At 38.5% G+C, this 19,500-nt stretch overlaps 1 protein-coding gene across 2 annotated transcripts; it reads left to right on the top strand.

Moving 5' to 3' along the window:
- The first annotated feature begins 1,276 nt into the window (after positions 1 to 1,276).
- On the top strand, positions 1,277 to 17,248 carry LACTB2 (lactamase beta 2). 2 transcript variants are annotated; one of them, XM_058024808.1, is made up of 8 exons: positions 1,277 to 1,504; positions 2,018 to 2,181; positions 3,482 to 3,605; positions 6,307 to 6,485; positions 10,476 to 10,624; positions 12,381 to 12,458; positions 15,078 to 15,144; positions 15,955 to 17,248. In XM_058024808.1, exons 1-8 carry the CDS (start codon positions 1,383 to 1,385, stop codon positions 16,062 to 16,064), a joined length of 993 nt encoding a protein of 330 aa, XP_057880791.1. In that variant the 5' UTR covers positions 1,277 to 1,382; the 3' UTR covers positions 16,065 to 17,248. The 2 variants fall into 2 exon arrangements, with proteins under 2 accessions (XP_057880791.1, XP_057880783.1); XM_058024800.1 differs by having other exon boundaries at positions 12,381 to 12,462; positions 15,078 to 16,067.
- The last annotated feature ends 2,252 nt before the right edge of the window (positions 17,249 to 19,500 follow it).

Raw genomic sequence — 19,500 nt, 5'->3', positions numbered from 1 at the left:
TAATATCACCTGCTTTTATTTCAGGTTAAATTATGTTTATTCTTCATTTATATGTAGTTTAAGGAGAGAACAAGTCTGCCCTATTTTCTTTAACAATGTCACTTGAAAGGCAATTAAGCAGGGGTTTCAGAGGAGACCGTGCAAAGTCAAGCAGGTAAATCTCAGCACCTTGCAGGATCTACAATGAATGCTGCTTGCAAACACATTATTTCTATGTGGATGACAGTGACACAATTTCACAAAAGCACAGAATGGCTGAGCTGGACAGGGACCACTGGAGTTCATGTTTGAAGCCCACAGCTCAAGCAGGGCCACCTAGAGCCAGATGTCCAGGACCGTGTCCAGATGAGTTTTGAGCATCACCAAGGATGCAAACTCCACAACCCCCCTGTGCCAGCTCTTGGTCACCCACACAGTGAAAAGTGTTCCCTGATGCTCAGAATGAACACCCCGTGTTCCCATTTGTGCCCATCGCCTCTGGTGCTGGCACTGGGCACCATGACAGGACCTGAGGCAATTGCGCAGTGACAGAGCCTGGCTCTGCCCACTACACACCTCCTCTTCAGGTTTTTAGAGATTGTTTTATTAGCTTTTAGACATGGTTTTTTAAGGTTTTTTGGGGGATTTTTGGGGGTTTTTTTGGGTTTTTTGGTTTTTTTTGGTTTTTTTTGGTTTTTTGTGGGTGTGTTTTGGAGGGTTTTTTGTTTGTTTGTTTTGTATTTTTTTGGGGGGGGGGGGGTTTGTTTTTTTTAAATGAGATTTTCTTGAGCCTGTTCTTCTCCAGGCTGGACAGCCCCAGCTCTCTCAGCTTTTCCTCACTAAAGAGATGCTCCAGTCCCTTAAGGCCCTTTGCCGGACACTCTCCAGCGCTCTCCAGTTTTATTAAAAATGCTAAATCCTATATAACTCCTATGTGCCGTGCGGGAGCATACGCAGTTCCTGCATCTCCTGTAAGTAGGCGCGTTCCTGGGATACAGAGAAGGTGCATCTGTCTCTTACAACAAATTTCTCTAGAAAACCCGGCAGGGAACGGACGTGCCTCTCTCACTGGGCAGCAGAGAGGCACCTAGCCGGCACGGAAAACTGAATTCCACCGAGAACTGGCCTCCTCCACACCGGAAAACTTTATCCGACAGCATCGCCACAGGGTCTACCGTTAGCAGCCGAGCTTTACCGCACACCCGACCCGGCCCGGCCCGCCGGGGAACGGAAGGAACCGCCCCACAGGCGGGCGGGAGGCGCTGCAGCCGGGCCCCGGGGGCGGAGCACGGCCACAGAGGCTTCCGTCCTGCCATTGAGGCTTCCGTCCTGCCATTGAGGCTTCCGTCCTGCGGCGTCGTGAGGGAAGCGGAGCCGGTGGTTCGGGGCAGTTCCCTGCAGAGATGGTGTCGCTGCTGCCACGCATCGAGCGGCTCTCGTCGCGGGTGGTGCGGGTGCTGGGCTGCAACCCGGGGCCCATGACCCTGCAGGGCACCAACACCTACCTGGTGGGCTCCGGGCGCAGGTACCGAGCCGGCTCGGAGAGCGGGGCAGGGCGCGGCTGCCCCGGGGCCCTGCGCTGCCTCCAGCTCGAGAGGCCGCTAGCGGCCTGTTCCCAAATCCCTTAGTCAGCGCTAAAAAGAGGAAAGAAACCGTACAGCGTTACCTTGAAGGAGCTAGTGCTGGGAGGCGGCTTGGGCGGGTGGGATATGGAGTCTGGTCCGTGCCACCCTTGGGCCGAGGCCAGGAATTCGGTGAGGGAAGCGGGTGTGTACCTCAGGTACTAAACGGTGGCTTCTGCCACTTGTCGCGGAGTTGGAAAGGTGTGGCCTACATTTAGTACTTTTTCCACTTTTTAAATTGTTATGCTGCGCGGGTGGAATGCCAGGAGGCAAAAGGTGTTGTCTGGATATGGAGACATACATTATTGCTAAATTTCTGTCTGTTGGCTTATTTTATTAATATGACTTGGCTGTTACATGAACACTCTTTATTCTCTGGTGTGTCTCTCCCTCCCTTTTGTGTGATCCATGTGTAGAAGAGTCCTTATTGACACTGGAGAGCCAGCTATTCCTGAATATATCAGCTGTTTAAAGCAAGCACTGTCAGAGTTCAACATCTCCATCCAAGAAATTTTAGTGACACACTGGCATCGTGATCATACTGGTGGAATACCTGATATCTGCAAAGACATTCCAAGTGGTAGGCCAGAAGTTTCAGATATTGCTTAAAATGTTAAATACATGGCAAGAAAAACATTAACTGAATGCTTCTGTGCAAATCAACTAGATTATTATTCTGGAATTGCTGTATAAACTATATGCAATTTCATGATTCTGGTGCAGTGTGTAGATTGAGAGCAATGAATAATCTGAATTGTAATAGTTGTAGTACTGCAGGTTTTCTTCAATACCTATGCATACTTTCATAGTGAATTTTTCTTATGTGTGAATAATGAAAACCTAGATATTATCAGCATGGTACTAAGAGATGTGAGAAAAACTTGATACTGCTTCTGTTTTACTTGGACAGCAATGATAAATTTATTGTTATTTTCACTTTTGTAAAAACAAATAGCTTGAATTGTTAAAAGAAGCATACATAACTTTGGGATTCCTTAGAGGAGCCCATTAGTAGTTGCTGACAAATTCATAGACCTCAGAGCATGAGGGGAAAGCAGTAGAGCAGTGCGCAAGTAAAGTCTGACCTAAAAATTTGTATTCCATGTTGATAAACAGTAAGAGACATTTCTGTGTTGTCATCTGAGAAGAGAATAAGCAGTATGGATAATGTGGTAATTCTTAACATTGTTGGACTTTGTCACGAGCTTTGTCACAGGCTTAATTTTGTAAAGTTGCCAGGTGCTTATCTGCAATGAGGCCTGGGCACTACTGAAAACAATTGGTGTCTTGGTGAGGATTTTGGGCTTGCCAGCCTATCAGTGTGGTTGTAAAGACTAGCAAGGGATATGAATGCCTTTCTGGGTTGCTGTCTGTAGCTGTTCCAGCCAAGGTGTTTGCATTTTGTGCACTGTTCAGAATGACAAAAGCTGAGAGAAGTTGCAGGTCAAAAAGTCTTCATGCAATTTTAGACAAATGTTGAGTGATGCTTCTGTGACTCATAAAGCAAAATATGAGGGCCAAAATCTTAGTGGCATTGTAAAAACTTAGAGGAGTTGGCTCATGAGTCAAGAAGAAATATTTGTGAAATATAATAATTACTGATCTTTATTATTTCATTTATGGTTTTTCCAACTTCAAATCTGTCACTGGTACAGAGTGCTGTATTCAGGATCAGTGGCTTTCACTGTTTAGTGGTTTTGGCTCTGGAATAAGGCTGCTCTACCAATACAAAGTTACTTTACAGAATTAGTTGTTTCTAGTTTTCTATTCATACAGTGTGATAATTAATAGTACTTATTCAAAAAGTAACCTGTCTGTGGAATTACCTTTGTTAGTGACAAACTCAAAACATCATTTTTCTTGCTTTCCTTACATATCAGACTCGGAATACCGCATAAGTAAGCTCCCTCGTGTCCCTCACTGTGAAGAAACTATAGAAGGAGGACATAAATATTTTTATCTTAAAGATGGAGATGTGGTAGAGACAGAGGGAGCCACACTCAGGTAACCATGAATTTCTTCAAGTTCTTTTTTCTTCAGAATTCTGACATGTACGTGTATCCTGGTTTCTAATGACTGTCAATCCATACATCTAATCTTTTCAGCACTTATGCATGTAGACTTCCTATCATGATCCAGCAAGATATGTTAATACAAAGACACTGTTTTTATGAATGAGAATTATCAGAAATTAGCCTTTGGATTTTGTCTTTGGACTCAGCAGAGAAATTGAAAATATTTCCCTAGAAAAACACTTTCTGCAGGAAAATCAAATAGGATTTTACATATTTTCTCATCGCTCTTACATAATTAGTTACTTTTTAAATTGTGGAAGTCTGTAGTAGTCTGGCTGGATTATTTAGCATGCCTTTCTTTTTACTTTAAAAATACATCTCTAGGAGACTCTAAAACATTTAATACTTAAAATGTTACATTTTAGACCTTGAACCTGTGAGGTTCTTGTAGGGTGCTAGTTTTGGAAGACTTCTTTGCATGGCGTGTACTGTCTGTAATGTTAGTCTGAATGAGTGTGAAACAGAAAGCTACTGTGCCTCATGGAAGCACACACACAATAAAAAGGTCTGACCATTCTGTTTTCAGACTCCTTTCACTAACAAGGCATTATTCTTATAAGGACAAAGTTTGCTTGTTTTCCTCATTTTAGATGAGAACTATATCCCACTTGTAGACTATGTCACTTGGTTGATTGCAAGGAAAAAACATTTAAAAAGAAAAGGGGTATGTTTTGTCCAAAAGCATTTTATTTTATTAGTATAAAAATAGAAGTAAAAAGCATTTTACATTGCATACTGAAGACCTTTCACTGCCCTAAGTGGCCCATGTTTGGACAAAAATTTGGAGATGGAAAATAATTTTTTTTTATTTCAATCCAAGTGAGTCAAGGATTAGCACATTTTGAAGTTTGGGATTGTGGAGGACCAGGCAGAGGCATGTTTTGTCTCAGACATTCTGACATGTGACAGGGAAGATGTGATTGGCAGGAAGAGTCCCCTGGAGGGGGAGCAGCATGGTCCTGAGCCAACTGCCTTTTCTGCCTTCAGATTCACAGTGCCTCCACCAGTTCCCCACCCCAGCTTGGAGCCAGGAGGGCTCAAACAGGCTGGCTGTGCTGGTGTGGGAGTTGGGAGCTTGTTGAGGGGTGTTGTAAATACAGGGCTTGTAGCCAATACCTGGGAGAAGTCTGTTGCGACATTTGGGAGCTCGTTGAAGTGCGTCCTCGAAGTGAAGGGCTTCTTAGCCAGCACTTCTGAGACCAAACAGTGGGCTTGTTTATACCAGAAAGCATGGGAGTTCCCAGACACATAGTCTGGTGTTCTTGTTGATCCTGAGGAGAATTTATAACATCACAGCCCCTATGGGTGGGTTGTAACAGGGCTAATGCAGCCTAACTTTATGGCTGATTAAAAACAGGTATTCTCACCTGGATTAATTCAGTAACCACTGGTTCCAAAACTGCAGTATCTGCATGTTAAATTTTAGTTAACAACTGTCACGTTTTCAAGGTGTGCCACAGCAAGCAGCAGCTCTCTGGTAGCACCTCTCCACACACTGTCTGGTGTTCTCTTTCTGCTATTTTTTTATGTTAGTGGTTTGGCTTCCTGGTGAAATTTCATCAAGAACTGAAGGATACCATGTCCCAAAGGTGAGCCCATCAGCTTGATTTTGGTGTTGCCTCCACAGGGCGATGGCTCACCTGCTTTCTCCCGAGCTCAGTATTCAGCAGGAGCTGGAAGTCATTGCAGCAGATGATGCTGCACTTGTGGTCTCCCACACTTGCAGCAGCTTGGCTGGGAGCTGTTTAGCCTTGCCCTTTACACCACCCTTGCACCAGCTCCGTCAGTTCCTGATCACTGCTTTGATGCATCTGCCATTAGCAAGAAGGTCCTAATGAATATCAGCAACGATGCTGGTTGGAGTTGTGTTATTTTCAATCTGCATCAGCCTCAGCATAAGGTCCTTCTGCTTTTCAGAAATCATCATGAAAGGCCACCCCAATGCAGCTCCTTGGCAGCTCAGGTTACCATATACTATATACATGCCCACTGTCCCTTTGGTGCATGCATACACTGCTTGTCCAAGCTGTGGGTCCTTAATCCTTACCATGCAGGTGTTTAATGACCTGCACATAGAAGAGCTGAGAGAGCAAGGTTCTCTGTATTTTACAGCTGTGCTCCACTGTGCTATGGGACTTTCAAGGAAAAATACATTTTTGGAGGCTGAACTTTATCTGGGTGGGGTTCAGAAGTTTGTAGCTAATTTCTAAATGAAAGATATCATCCTTACTCTCCTTCCAAAGTACAGCGTGTATGTCAAGAACTTCAAGTGTTTCAGTCTGGAAAAAAGGTCAATTTGATTTTTTTAAAGCTTCAGAATAATGCCCTCTATAACAGAATTAATGCATGGCTAGTCAGCTCCTTTAGTGCCCTTCTTTTATGGTGTGTCATGTAAGTAAAAGCATGCTAGAGATGATTGGTGTTCTTTAGATGGTGTAAGAAAATGGATTGGGATTAGACAAAGTGATACTTGTTTACATCAACTTTTCAGTGTTTTTTGGTCAGTTTTTTCTTGTTCATGTTATGGGCTGCTTTGCCAAGTGTATTATTTTACCATAATTTGTTCTGGCTTCAAAAATGAAGTATATATGCTGTATGAAAAACATACACATTTTTTGTTCTTTGAACAGAGTTTTGTATACACCAGGACACACTGATGATCATATGATTTTACATCTAGAAGAAGAAAATGCTGTATTTTCAGGTGACTGTATCCTAGGAGAAGGAACAACAGTAATAGAAGATCTGTCTGATTACATGAAGACTTTGAAAAAGTTGTTAGAAATGAAACCAGATTTGATTTATCCAGGTAAGTGGCTTTAGTTTTAACTGCTCCTTTTAACTGTGTAATTTTGTAAAAATCTCCTCTAAGAATTTGAGAACCATTATTACAATCAAACATCACTTCTGGTATGACAATTCAATTTAATAAAGAGTAAGCTAAGCTGACTTTGTCATGGTGGTTTGCAAAACTTGAAAATTTTCAGTGATAGGTATCTTCCTTTCTTACATTTCTCTATTTCAGGGTGGGTCTTGTCTTTCTGTGCCCAAAGACTCCAGGGGCCATAATCTTTCATTGGTGGAATCATACAGCAGATTTCATTTTCTTATATTACTCTATCCCTGTGCTTGAATGTTATCCTGGAAGAAAAAATAATAGTTGTTCTTTTGTTCCTTTTCATCCCCACATACACTGTCAGTGTGAGTAACCTAGTAACGTTTTTTGAGAGTTGTGTGTCCCTTGCAGTACAGATTAATCACAAATTCATCTTGGAAAGCTGCAGAACTTTAAAGTGGTAATCTTAGTAAATGATTTAGGTACAATTTGAACAAGAACCAGGAGGCCAGAATGTTCTAAAAATAAGTTGTCTGTTCATTCATATGGATTTTCTTTAATTCTTTTCCTCTCTCTCATTCAAACATTGGGAATGCATTCACTTTTCATATATACCATATGTCTGTTTGACAAGACTACATTTTAAGAATTCATTATGTAACTACACTTTAAGCTCCTCATTTGCTTTTTCAGAGCTACATCTCAGGATTTTTTTCTGACTTTTTCTGTTTCATCTTCAACTTGTCATTCCAAGCTACTGTATCTATGTTCTCAGTTGTGCCTTTTTCCATTAGCCATCTACGTTTAGCCTACTCTCTTGTGTTCACTCTTAAAATAGCCTTCTTTTGAAGTATGTGTCCTTTAAGATGTCAGAAAAAAATGCTGTTTAAGAAAAGCATTCTTACATATTCCATAGATGTGGAGGTTGATGTAGACAGAATAGTGACTTGGTCATATATATTGACTTAACTGACTTAACTAACCATTAAAGCTAACAATTTTTTAGCCTCTAGAATCTGAACCAAATGTTTTTATTTTTTTCTTAATACCTGCAAAATGCAGTCTGCTCCTCTAACTGAAGGAGCCTTCCAAAACCCCATATATGTCAAGTTCTGTTTGGTTTAACAGTTTTATCTGTTGTATTTTGCTCTGTTCTTAATGGTTTTGGATCTAGATTACAAATTCACCAGGGCTGAACATCTGTGCTCTTTATTTGGAAGTGTTTGCTACTGTTTTAACTTGCAGTTAGGAAGCCAGTCTGACATCATGTATTTTCAGTAATGAAAGCTAAGTATTGAGATGGCTTGGAACTGACTTTCTTTTTTCATCCATGCACCACAAAATGTACGTGCAGCTGTGCAAAAAGTGCTGTTGCACAATCAGAACAATTGGTGATACTGTTGACTATAATTACAGCAGAAGTAGTTTCCTTTATCAATATATTCTATGTAAGTCAATCACTCTGTGCTACAGTATTAGGTCTTCTTAATTCTTGAACTGTTTCCTCCACCAGTGCTTCAGCACTCATGTGGTAGCCTCAGAATTGCACGAATTTTTGTAACAAACTGGCTGCTGGCTATCTGAGAGTAGGTGAATTTTGTCAATCCTTCCCCTTCTATGTTTCTTTTTTAATTTAATGTGGGAATGACTTAGACACAGCACTCATGGTATCTAATTACAGGAAATATTTGATGAGAATCCTTGGAACAAGAAAAGGGCATTTTAGTCAGCAGAGGGCTCCCCATCCTGTAATAATAGACAATTTTCCTTGGTAATACAGAAAAAAATGGTGCCAAAATTAGGAATTTGTGGAAGATTTAATGAGCCAGTTGTTTCCTTCACTTCTGTCCTTTGTGCTGTAATTTAAAGTAAGAGAATCTCACACTTCACAATGTGTTATGAGGAAATAATATGAATCTGTCTGAAATTAAAGCTGAATTAATGGAAAGACACTCATATTTTGAGAGTGCTTTTCATATGCTCAGAAACATTTTACTTTTATTCAGCTATTAATCCATTTATTTGTCAATAAATAAATAACTACTGCTGTCTCTGAAAAATAATGGATGGGAAAGTCCCACATCTGGATTTAGTTCCAAGCTTTCTGAGATCATTTTAATGTACATATATGCATACACAATAGCTGCAGATCAGATGATGTAATGGAGATGAAGTCCCTTTAACTTTGCAAAATGTGGGTTCCATTTCAGGTTCTGGCATTGGTCTTGTAGTCTAAGTCAATTAAATCACTTGGAAGAGTAGGGCCAGGTTTTAAGGATGCCTTGGGATTCCATGTGCAACCCTTAATTTTGATTACTTCAGTGAGACTTCTGTCATTAGAGAATGCAAGAGAATCGACCGTTAACATTACAGTCTCTGCTTTGTATATATTACTATGTATATCTATATTTCTCTGAAATTTGTTTTAAGTTTTGAGTGCATAAATGGTAACAGTAGAGATACTGTTATACTTGTAATTTATTTTGCAAGGAAAATAGCTTCATATTAAATATGTTTGAAATCATTAAATATAAATGCATATGCCAGTATAGCTTTATGTTTACACATTACATATCTTGTATTTATAATACTTACTTAAACAAGGTGAGTTTCAATGTATACTTAGTAATTTCAAACATGCTGAAGTGAGTAAGTTGAGATGTATAAATATTTTGACTTACAGAAGGATAGATTCCTTTGACACTTTAGTTCAAACCATGAAAAATCAGTTGCTCTTTTTCTATATGCTGTCTGTTGTCAGGCAAAATAAGCTTTGATCTTAAAAGCTTAAAAATTAAAAACCCATTTAATCAATAAACCCAAAAGTACAAGTAAAGAATACAGTGATTCTTTTAATAGTTAGAGAACCTCAAAAGAAGCTGATTTTGATGATACCAAATAACTTCTAAAAGAAAGCTGTTGTTTTTTACAGTAGTTTCTTTTCTACTAATTTTATAAATTACTTAGACTTTGCACTCAGAGGGCAGAGCTGGAAGTTGCTGCTGCTACTTCAGGTGAGTTGTACAGGCAAAGAAATAGGAAACCTTGCTATAAAAAGCATGTGATGAATGTTCGTGCAAGTCAATTCCTCTATAAGTAACACAATAAGTTTAATTTCCATTAATGTAACTCTTGTGGCTGAACAATATTTTCTCTGTCATTTTAATGTACTGTGAGCATTTGATTTTTCATAAAGCTTAGTGATTTACCAATTAAGCCTTCTCATAATGTGATTCAAAGACCTTTAAGTAAGTTGAACATTTCTGATCTGCTACAGTCAGTCCAGGAAAAAATATGTTTTGTTTATTAACCAGCCAGACATTAAATGATCCACCTATAACTTTCCCTGTGCTTTCTATTTTTCCTGCCCTGACACACTCCAACTGCCTCGCTTATTTGTTCTCTATTCATTCTTTTAATCATACTCACAACTGTTTTTAAAGGCATAACTTAGTGTGAAGATTTGTTTGGGAAAATTACCTGTTACAATTAAAGATGTCACCTTGATGTTTGCCCCAACAAGACAAGAGGTACAGTAGTACCTGAGTCCTTTGCAGCCGCCATTATTGTTCAAAGGCCAGTATCAGTTTAAATCATTAGTGTCAATATCCTTTGGGGAGAGGAAGACAGGCAGACAGAGATAATACAGTATCTAAATCTCATCTTTTAAATCTGTTCAGCAGTGAACTCCTTTCCTTTTTTCGAATGGCCTAAAGTAGTCTTCCCTTGCTTTCTTTATTCCATCTGAAGTATTCCCTTTTCCCCGTTCAGACTTCTAATATCCTAATTTTTCCTTTCCATCTTAATTCTTTGCAGATGCAGACTGCAATACGGACATTCAGATCTTTTTCTCATGGCTTTTAAATCTACTAGAGTTTACATAAGAATGTTTCAATTATTCAATAGCATACTTAATTACAAATGTAAGTAATAGTGCTCTGGTACATGTGTTTTGATTTTTAGGTCATGGCCCAGTAGTACGTGATGCAAATACTAGAATCCAAAACTACATTTCTCACCGCCTTGCACGTGAACAGCAAATTCTGAGTGTTTTCCAGAAGAATACTGGGAAATCATTTACATCCTCAGAGCTTGTACAGATGGTATACAAGGTAACTGTTGATCAAAAGTTTTTAGATCAAACTAAAGAAAATTGAGGTTAGGTTCATAAAACTTGTATGTAACAGCAATGGTCTTTGAGTGAAAATCATGGTGTTTCTTTGAGAGGGATAAAAAACATTTCTGCCTGTTCAGGGTTCAATTATAACTGTGCCTTTAAGCACTTGTTTAAGCACTTAATTGGAGTGAGGCCCACATGTTTCTTAGAAACTTGTTTAACTATCCAAGTCTTAGGCACGGTTTCGTAAGACTAAGTAAATATTAAGTTGTAGTGCTTGGTTCAAAGTGAAAAGTATGACAAGACTGTTGGTTGTGGATTTCCCAAAGTGTGTTTGGGGTCTCCTGAAGAATGGTTGAAAACTTGGAGTTCCTGATTTATCAGTCTGCAGGAGGTTACAGGTGAGCTGCAGTTCCACAGCACAAAGGAGGATATTGCAGCTCTGATGTTGGATAGCTTGTATGTGTCTTTAGACTGGTGTAACAATACTTTGTTGCTACTTCATCATCCTTCATGTAACCTCTGCAATTTTTCCCTGTGGTGTGGGGTAACCCTCCTAACCAGTAGAGATAAGAGATACAGTATTTCTGCTGTGGAGGAAGATGTCAAAGTTGCCAATGTCTGTGGCTTGGGAGCTGGTCTGTAACAGCTTCACAGCTCATTTTTCATGGTTCTGCTGATACCTAGTTTCCGAAAGAATGCCTGCATCGTGGTGAACATTTTGCAGGGCTGATGTACCTTTACCTATGGCCATTCAGCTTCTGCGGTTCTCCTGCCTGATGAGCTAGGTTTTAAGTATAGAGCCATTCTTCTGTTTCTGTAAATCACAAATCACTTGTTCTGCCTGTATAAGAATGTATAAGAATTTTTTCAGTACTATTACAGCTTTATAGTTATAGTTATATAGTTTATACAAAAAAAAATATATGCTTTCAAAGTATTCTTAAGGTTCGCAATTTTTTAACTAGTTTGCTAGTGACTTTTCCTGCCATACATAGTATTTGAAGAACTTTTTAATTTTCAAAAAAGGAGGAAAAGAGAGCTTTACCTTTAAGATGGTAGAGCTGGAGAGGAGGATTTTAGCAGACATCATACAGTCACAGAATGGTTTGGGATGGAAGGGACTTAAAAGGTCCATCCCCCCTGCCATGGGCAGAGACACCTTCCACAAGACCAGGTTGCCTAAAGCCCCATCCACCTTGTCCTTGAACCCTTCTAGGGATGGGGCATCCACAGCTTTTCTAGGCAACAGGTGTTACTGCTTTTTACATAATGAGCATTAAAGAATTGTAAGAGATATTTTGTCCTTCTGAGGCTGTTACATTTTTTTTTTATTTACACACAGATACTAATTGCCACAGGATATTTAAAGCTATGCAAATGTTGTCATGGAATAGAATAGATAGTTACCTGTAGAGAAATGCATTATAAATTTGTCTTTAAAAATACTCACCTACACTGACAACCCAGGGCAAACCAAGTTCAGAGGAGGAGTGCTGGCCAAAGTTTTCATCACACAAATGTATAATGCAAAAACCGAACAAAATAAACAAAAATGTGTTGTTAGATTGCCCATTTAACTGGTGTAAAATTGGTTTACTCAGCTTCCTGTTGTTACATAACTAACTGAATGTTCCCGTACTGATTCAGAAGAGGAAAATCTGTGGCAATAAACCATGGGTTCCATATATTGAAAAAATAGTTGATGAGTATTTAAACAAATACAAAATGCATTTTTTTGTTCCCATTAGGAAATCCCTGAGAATTTACTTCCAGCAGCAGAACATAACCTCCTAGTCCACTTGAAAAAGCTGGAAAAAGAAGGAAAAGTGTGTAAGTTGTGGATGAAGGGAGGAAGGAGTGTCATTTTTATTTTTATGTTCTATGCATTATTTCTCATATTATTTTAGTGCATTATTTTCTAGGGGAAAAAAATGCAGTTTTTTGCAGTAGCTGTCCATTAGACAAATTAAAGTACAGTAGTATGCAGAATGATTGTACAGTATTCACAAGCTTTTAGAAAATATTTTACTAAGTATTTGAATGCTTAGAGCTCAGATTACTGCAATGCATATCCCTTTAAATTTTTATTTAAAACATACCATAGAATACATTCCTAATGCTAGCATTAATACCTTCTTGTATTTTCTGAAATTCATACCTAAATATGCATGAATGTAGCATTTTATGGGTTTACATTTAAGTTTCTGCCTGTGCTAAATATTTTGCATATTTTTGTGTGTATGTGCTACAGAGATGATTAAAATAATGCAGTCTAAATTTTTGCAATTACTGATTAGTACAGTACCTAAGTAGAGCTGCTGTATTTAGTTTAGTGTTTTTACATTGTGCCTTTAGTCTTAGTGAACAAGGTGAAATATTGTTTCTGTAATGGCATGAGCATATGGAAACGTTACTCAGCCAAAGCTTAGGAAAATATTTCTTCCTGTAGAATACATGACTGCACTCAGGACTGTCTATTTATAAGTAAATAATTACATGAATTTAAAGCTGTTGCAGATTTTCACCATTTACCAACCTGAATAACAACATGAAATTAGTGTATTTTTTTCAGCTTAGACCCTCTGTTTATCTTAGTGATAGAATGTCTACTAGGTACTAACTGAACAATTGAGACTGAATTTTTGTAATAGTAATAACAACCTGCTTTTTATTCAAGGAAAATAGGCTAGAGTTACATGAATACAGTCATCACTGAAGTTCAGAAAATGTTCTCTTTGGGCTTATTTTGTGCAGAATGCCATAGAAACTTTACCAGCATGGTACTTACTGCACCAGCTTTTAAATATTGTCTCAATTCTTGGTTATTAACATACATCATTGATTTGTACATTCCTCCAATTTTGTTCCACCCAATTCATCAAGGGCATGAGGTGCTGTTGATTGTTTATCCCTTCTTTTCACTCTCAAAGTAATTCAAGCCACAGCATTTTCTGTTGAGATCAAATAGTGGATAAATTAACTTTTTGTTTAAAGGTAGTCTTCCCTACAAGAATGTCTTCATTTTGAATGCCCAGGAAATAATCTGGTTGAGTGAGCTACTGACTTAAGGGTTTGTTTTCTCAAAACCACTCTTTTCATGTTTACCAAACAAAAATAACTCAGTTTTTCTCAGAAATCACATTTCAGTTTTGAAGAGAGAGCAGATATAGTCATGCATCTGTTCACAAGGTATCCACTACTTGAAATTATTAGAAAGCTTAAATAACTAGAGGAGATGCTAGTCAGAATAATTATTGGGACTCTCCTACTCCAGTTGGAGGCCCTTGATTCAGATGTGCCTTGCTTTCCTAGAAGCACAAGATGTGCTCTTTGACATTTGTTTTGTTTTTTAAACTTGAATTTTGGGGCACAGAAAAAGTGAGAATCAATCTCATCAGAGCACTTGGGGTTGCTGAATTTTTGAATACAAGCTTAGGCCCAGACCTATGGTAAATGCTTAACATCACGTGACCTTTACCCATTTTTCAGTTCAAATTAAGGGCATCCTTTAAGGAAGACTGATTCTGTTGATTCTGAGCATGTAGCATACAAATGCTTGTGTACTCATGGTACTTGCTCGTTTGATTTTAATATCCTTTGATGCCCTTTCCTCATATTCCAAGACCTTGCAGTATCTCAAGTTTTATTCTCGTTACAGAGGACTTGAGCTGTAGACATAACACTGTCTTGCTTAATTTTCTCCAAACGTTTTTCCAAAGGAACATCTTGTCAGTATCAATAATGAATGTGACAGGCATATTACAGCCTTACAAGTGAGTTACTCACTGTAAATGATGGCCATATGCTGCCTGCTGCAGTCATTAATTACCCACTCAGTACTAGGGATTGCAGATTTTGTGGGTACATAACTTTTATAACTGCAATTGGGAGTGACACTGCCTCTTAATTCCAACAAAAATGTTACTCTTCTTACTTAAAACAAAAATAATGTCTTGTAAGCAGGAGTGTGGCAAAATGCACACATGTAAGCTTTATCCCATGGTTAGTTATAAATAATTTGGTCATTGTTTCACTTCATAGCTGATGAAGAGATAAAAATAATTTATCTATTCTTAATTTAAGAGCACAGATTTTTTCCATCTAAAGGTTATGAATTTCAGAAAATGCAACAAGCACTCTACTAGCTCGGATTTTTTGATATCTAGAAAGTTTAATATACCAAACTTTAAATAACTAGAGGATTATTAAGACCTTTTTATTAATCACTCTTTATGCTGCTAGGTTACATTGTGAAGTAGTTAATGTTTATCACCTTCAATTAAAACTGAACACTGGCATGAAAGACAGTATTTCATTAGTTTCAATAATAAATGTCATGTGTAGACATCTATATTCATGTACAGGTTAGGTGTGGGATAATCTAATATTTATAAATAAAATCTAAGTATTGGTTTCTAACTAATTTGGTTTCTTTTTCTTAACAGTACGTGATGAAACTCCCAGCTTCAGATGGAAAAACAATTTATAAGTTAGGCAAGATTGTCCAGGAATGTATTTGATCTGCATGGTTGCTGTATGAAAAATCATAACAATGAGCTGCAACTATATGTAAAATAAAAACTGATTTTTATTTGTTTTTTTAAAAAGCGGCAACAATTTTAAAGCAATGTTGCAGTAAATTAACTGATGTTTTTCACATTCTACTTTATTAGAATTTTAAAATACCCTGGTGGGTACTGAGTTAATAAAATGGAATGAGTGTGAAGAATTGAATCCTACCTTTGTTATGAAGTGCTGAGTTTTATCATTGGTGGCAAAAGACAAATAGCAAGGTCTTATAAACTTAATATTGTAATATCTTAAAGCAATATTATAAACCAAATAAATCACATCTATAAAAGAAATCTCTAGAAAAAAACCAGAAAATATGTTATTCTAAACCTGGTTTCACCTGCTTGTGCTTCTCAAACAGTGATTTTCTAATAAGTTACCTGTACATTCTAAAAAACCAAGTTATTTTTGCTAACAGGTGTAATACCAGGATTTACATTCTTTTTCTAATTCAGCTGACTGTGCTTGTCTTTGCTGGTTGCTCAGTGCAGAAGTTTTAACAAACACTGAAAGTAATTCTAGACTTTTGGGGTTTTTTGGTGGAAACACCATTTCTGTGGAATTCATTCAAAGAATTCATTAATTTTAGCTAACAAGTGTCAAAAATGCACAGAGTTGGAGCAGACTCTTAAATTCTTTGTAAGATTCTGCAAGAATGTGATTAAAAAGCTGTATAAATTGACATATGTATGTATGCCATATGAAGTTTTGGTGTTAATCTACTTAAAGTAGAAATATTTTAACTAAAAGGTTGTATTTGGTTGAAAAATACTGTACAGTGTATTAAAATGTGTTCGGAGATTAATTTAAACTGCAAGTTCAGTTCTCTGTGGACCTTCCACTTGCAGAATAGTACATAAATATTTGCATTACTTTGTCTATTCAAAGTGTGTGACATTTGATGATATATACATTTCTTCTAGTATTACTCAGCCTTAAAAAACAAAAGCAGATCTGAGATGTTTGAAAATACCAAGGACAGGTATATGTCGAGGACAAATATATGTCCTTGAAAACCTTTGACCATTCAATCCTGTACCCTCATTTGTGAAACATGCATATGTGTTTGGGTACTGAAGGCTTGTCTTAAGAATTTACATTATTTTATGAAGCTGATGGCATTTGTTCTGATCAGCTGGGACAAATCCAAAGCAAAAATACTCACAGGATAGCAACCCAAAACAGGAATAGCAACTCAAAATTGAAATCATATTCTGAGGTAGCAGACAGGCCCCTGAAGAAGAGAAATAATTACTTTCTGTAAAAATGATGCTTCTTGCAAACTTTATTGATCTGAAATTTGGCCAGATCGTGTCACATGCTCACTTTTAACTTTTTTTGCATTGTAATTTTGAGGTCTTTCTGAGGTCTGCTAGGTTTCCTTCCCATTGTATTTTCTATTAACTTACATTTTTCCAGACACTTTTTATCTGTTCCTCCCACAATATTTTTTCTTCAATTCCTTTTGAAAAAATTACTCAATTTTCAAATGGACTTCTTTCCATTAATAATTAGTTTTCCTGTAGCTGTTCCATGAATTTATAGTTACCTTTTTCCATGGTTAGGCATAAAAACATAATTATCACTGCTTTTTTGACAAAGATAAAATGATAATTCACATGCTCACATTTTGCTTCAAGTGAAATGACAGTTTCCTGTCATGAGGTCTGAGAACCTAAGACAGCAGGAAACTGGTATGAAGAGGTGGTGTCTCATTACCTTCCTGAGCTAGAGAAGAAATCTAATGTTACTTAATGATTTTCTTCTGTTTTACTATAAATTTTGAAATATATACATAGAAGTGGCTTTAGAATGCACTTAAAGAATTGTTGGGACTTGCAGGCAGTGAGGAAAGCAAGAGGACACAAATAGAAGGCTTCATGTTCTGTGCTGTGCTGCAGCAAATGACTGACATCTTTAGAAAAACAAGGAAAAAGGCTGTTTAACCAGACAAGTCATTAGTGATTGTATATGGTGTCTTTGGAATATTAATAGCAGAAATTGCACTGTTACTAAGATGTATATATAATAAAGGATACTTGGCTGTGGCATCTTGAAAAAGTCTCAAGGCTCCTTGTTATGTCAAATGGAATGTTTATTTTTAAAAGGTAGCAATGTAAGATTGGCCATTTATGTACAAAAAAGGGGGGGCCCTTTCACATGAATGTGTTCATCTGTTGATAATGCATTAAAAGTTACAAATAAAAAGAGGGGAGGGGGCTACTTCTGTCTTAACAGGTTAGAAAGGCTAATGATACCAGTTGCTGGGATAACTTTCTAAACAGCTGGGGACAGAAGGATGCACAAACTGTTTCCACCTTTCCTGCCTGCTAATTTCAAGATCCTGTCCTGACAAGCAACATCATTTATTACATTTGAGACCTAGACATTTGGTGGTAGGTATCATCTTTTTGAAGTTTTCCATTCTGTTCCTTCCTGGTTTTCTTATTTATATTTGTTTTAAAATATTGTTCTTGATTCTCTCCAAGCATGCTTAAATTCAGGAAAGGTTCCCAAATAGAAAGCTGTTTGTGTCTTGTTATTGCAGGTGCCATAATATGCTTCCTGCTGATGTCTTCACAATTTTGCCACCTGAAACATTGTATTAGGTTTGGTTGGGAAGGTTTTGGGACACACATGCACATGATGGTGGCTTCTGTGATAAGATGCTAGAAACTCCCTCTGACTCAGATTGTAGAGAACTTCCTTCCTAAAAAATGTGATCAGTTTGAAGCCTAGTGTTGGAAAATACAGATGTCTGGAAAGAAACATGGCAGACACAGACCAGCCATCCACGGCAAGCAGCAGACTAAGGGCTGACCATCCCACTTTGTCTGAAGTGCCATACAAAATTTCATGTGGCAGAAGAGGAGACTCCTGATAAAAGGAAGGTGTGGAAACCTCGGGTGAGGCAACAGGTTTCCTTGTTTTCTATTTCAGTGTAGCAGTTTACAGTGTACCATCAGGACAAACACAGAGCCGAGCTGAAACTGCCTGTATGACAGGATATCTAGCCAGGCACTTGCTGATTAAAGTTTGAGGAAAGCATGTCTTGTCCCACTTCAGTCCTGCTTGTTATGTTCTGTGGAGATGAGATGACCTGATTTCTTTTAAGCCTGAGGTGGGAAATAGATGCAAACTTACATTGCAAAATGGAGTCCAATTTTGATTCCATTTGAGGGTATTTCACAGGTACAGTATGTTCCATCCATGACTATACTGTATGCAGTCAGGATATACTTTCACATTGATATTGTTGAAATCATGTCCTGCTTATTTACATTTGCACAATACTGGTACAGTCAGGGGATTAAGGCATTTCTAGAATACAAAACATCTTGGGACTCAAATATGAATGCTCCTTCTGTTTAAACTTTTAAAAAATCCAGCTGTGAAGGGAAATTTTTCTGTAGCTTTTTCTGTATTTTAAGTGTCCTAGATCATCTCCAGACACCAAATACAGCTGTCTCATTATAAATTCATAGAAAGTCTGTGAGCATCTACACAGCTGATGAAGGTGTTTCATAGTTGAAAAACCTGATCTTACACTGATCAATCTGTTCCATGAGTCACTGCTCCATACAATTGGAAGAAATCAACCTTTTTAAAACGTCTCACACAATTAATTTGGTGCACACTCTCAATTCTGGCAAAGCAAAGCAATACCAAATAGCTATGCTTTAATTTCTTGCCCTTTGCCGGCAGCAAAAGCCATTCTGACAACACTAAATTTCAGCTATACATTAGTCAGTTTCTTTCTATTTCTTTTCCATAGATCCACTGGGACTATCTGCCTAGCAGAAGCTTTAACAAATAAAGACAGCACGAATTTTGCGAGGGTAGAAGGACCTCTAAACTCATCCTGGATCAGCGTTCATTTCTCAGACCTCTTCCTTCATCGTTTTAATCTGACAAGAGCCTTCTTTTACTGGGTTGAGTTTTTTGCTGGGCCGGTCAGCGCGGGCTTCGGGCTACCGCCAGTAAGTATCGGCCGTCTCTGCCAGCATTAAAAAAGCAAAGTAGATCTGCCAGCACTGCTGCCCGGGTGAGACTGCTCGGCACGGCACGGCGCGGCACGGGGCGGCATGGCACGGAGTGGCACGGCACGGCACGGCTGTGCTGCCGATCGCCGGCCAGGCCGCGCCGCGGTTGGCGGGTTTGAATTGGCGGGCGCGGCGCCGGGGGCGGAGCGCGGGCGGAGGCGCCGCCGGCCGGCAGGGGCGCTGCTGGCGGCGGGGCGGGGGAAGCGGAGCGGCGGCGCTGCCATTCCCCGGCTGCGCGGCCGCCTCCTCCCCT

This window comes from Melospiza georgiana, chromosome 1 (genome assembly GCF_028018845.1).
Source record: "Melospiza georgiana isolate bMelGeo1 chromosome 1, bMelGeo1.pri, whole genome shotgun sequence".
NCBI lineage: Eukaryota > Metazoa > Chordata > Aves > Passeriformes > Passerellidae > Melospiza > Melospiza georgiana.
The sequence above is the reverse complement of the archived record's forward strand: the minus strand, read 5'-3'. Positions and strand labels throughout refer to the sequence as shown.

Coding starts and splice junctions, on each gene's coding strand:
- LACTB2 (XM_058024808.1), top strand. CDS start 1,383: ATGGTGTCGCTGCTGCCACGCATCGAGCGGCTCTCGTCGCGGGTGGTG. Junction 2,182..3,481: donor CTGCAAAGACATTCCAAGTG/GTAGGCCAGAAG, acceptor CTTACATATCAG/ACTCGGAATACCGCATAAGT. Junction 12,459..15,077: donor AGCTGGAAAAAGAAGGAAAA/GTGTGTAAGTTG, acceptor TTTTCTTAACAG/TACGTGATGAAACTCCCAGC.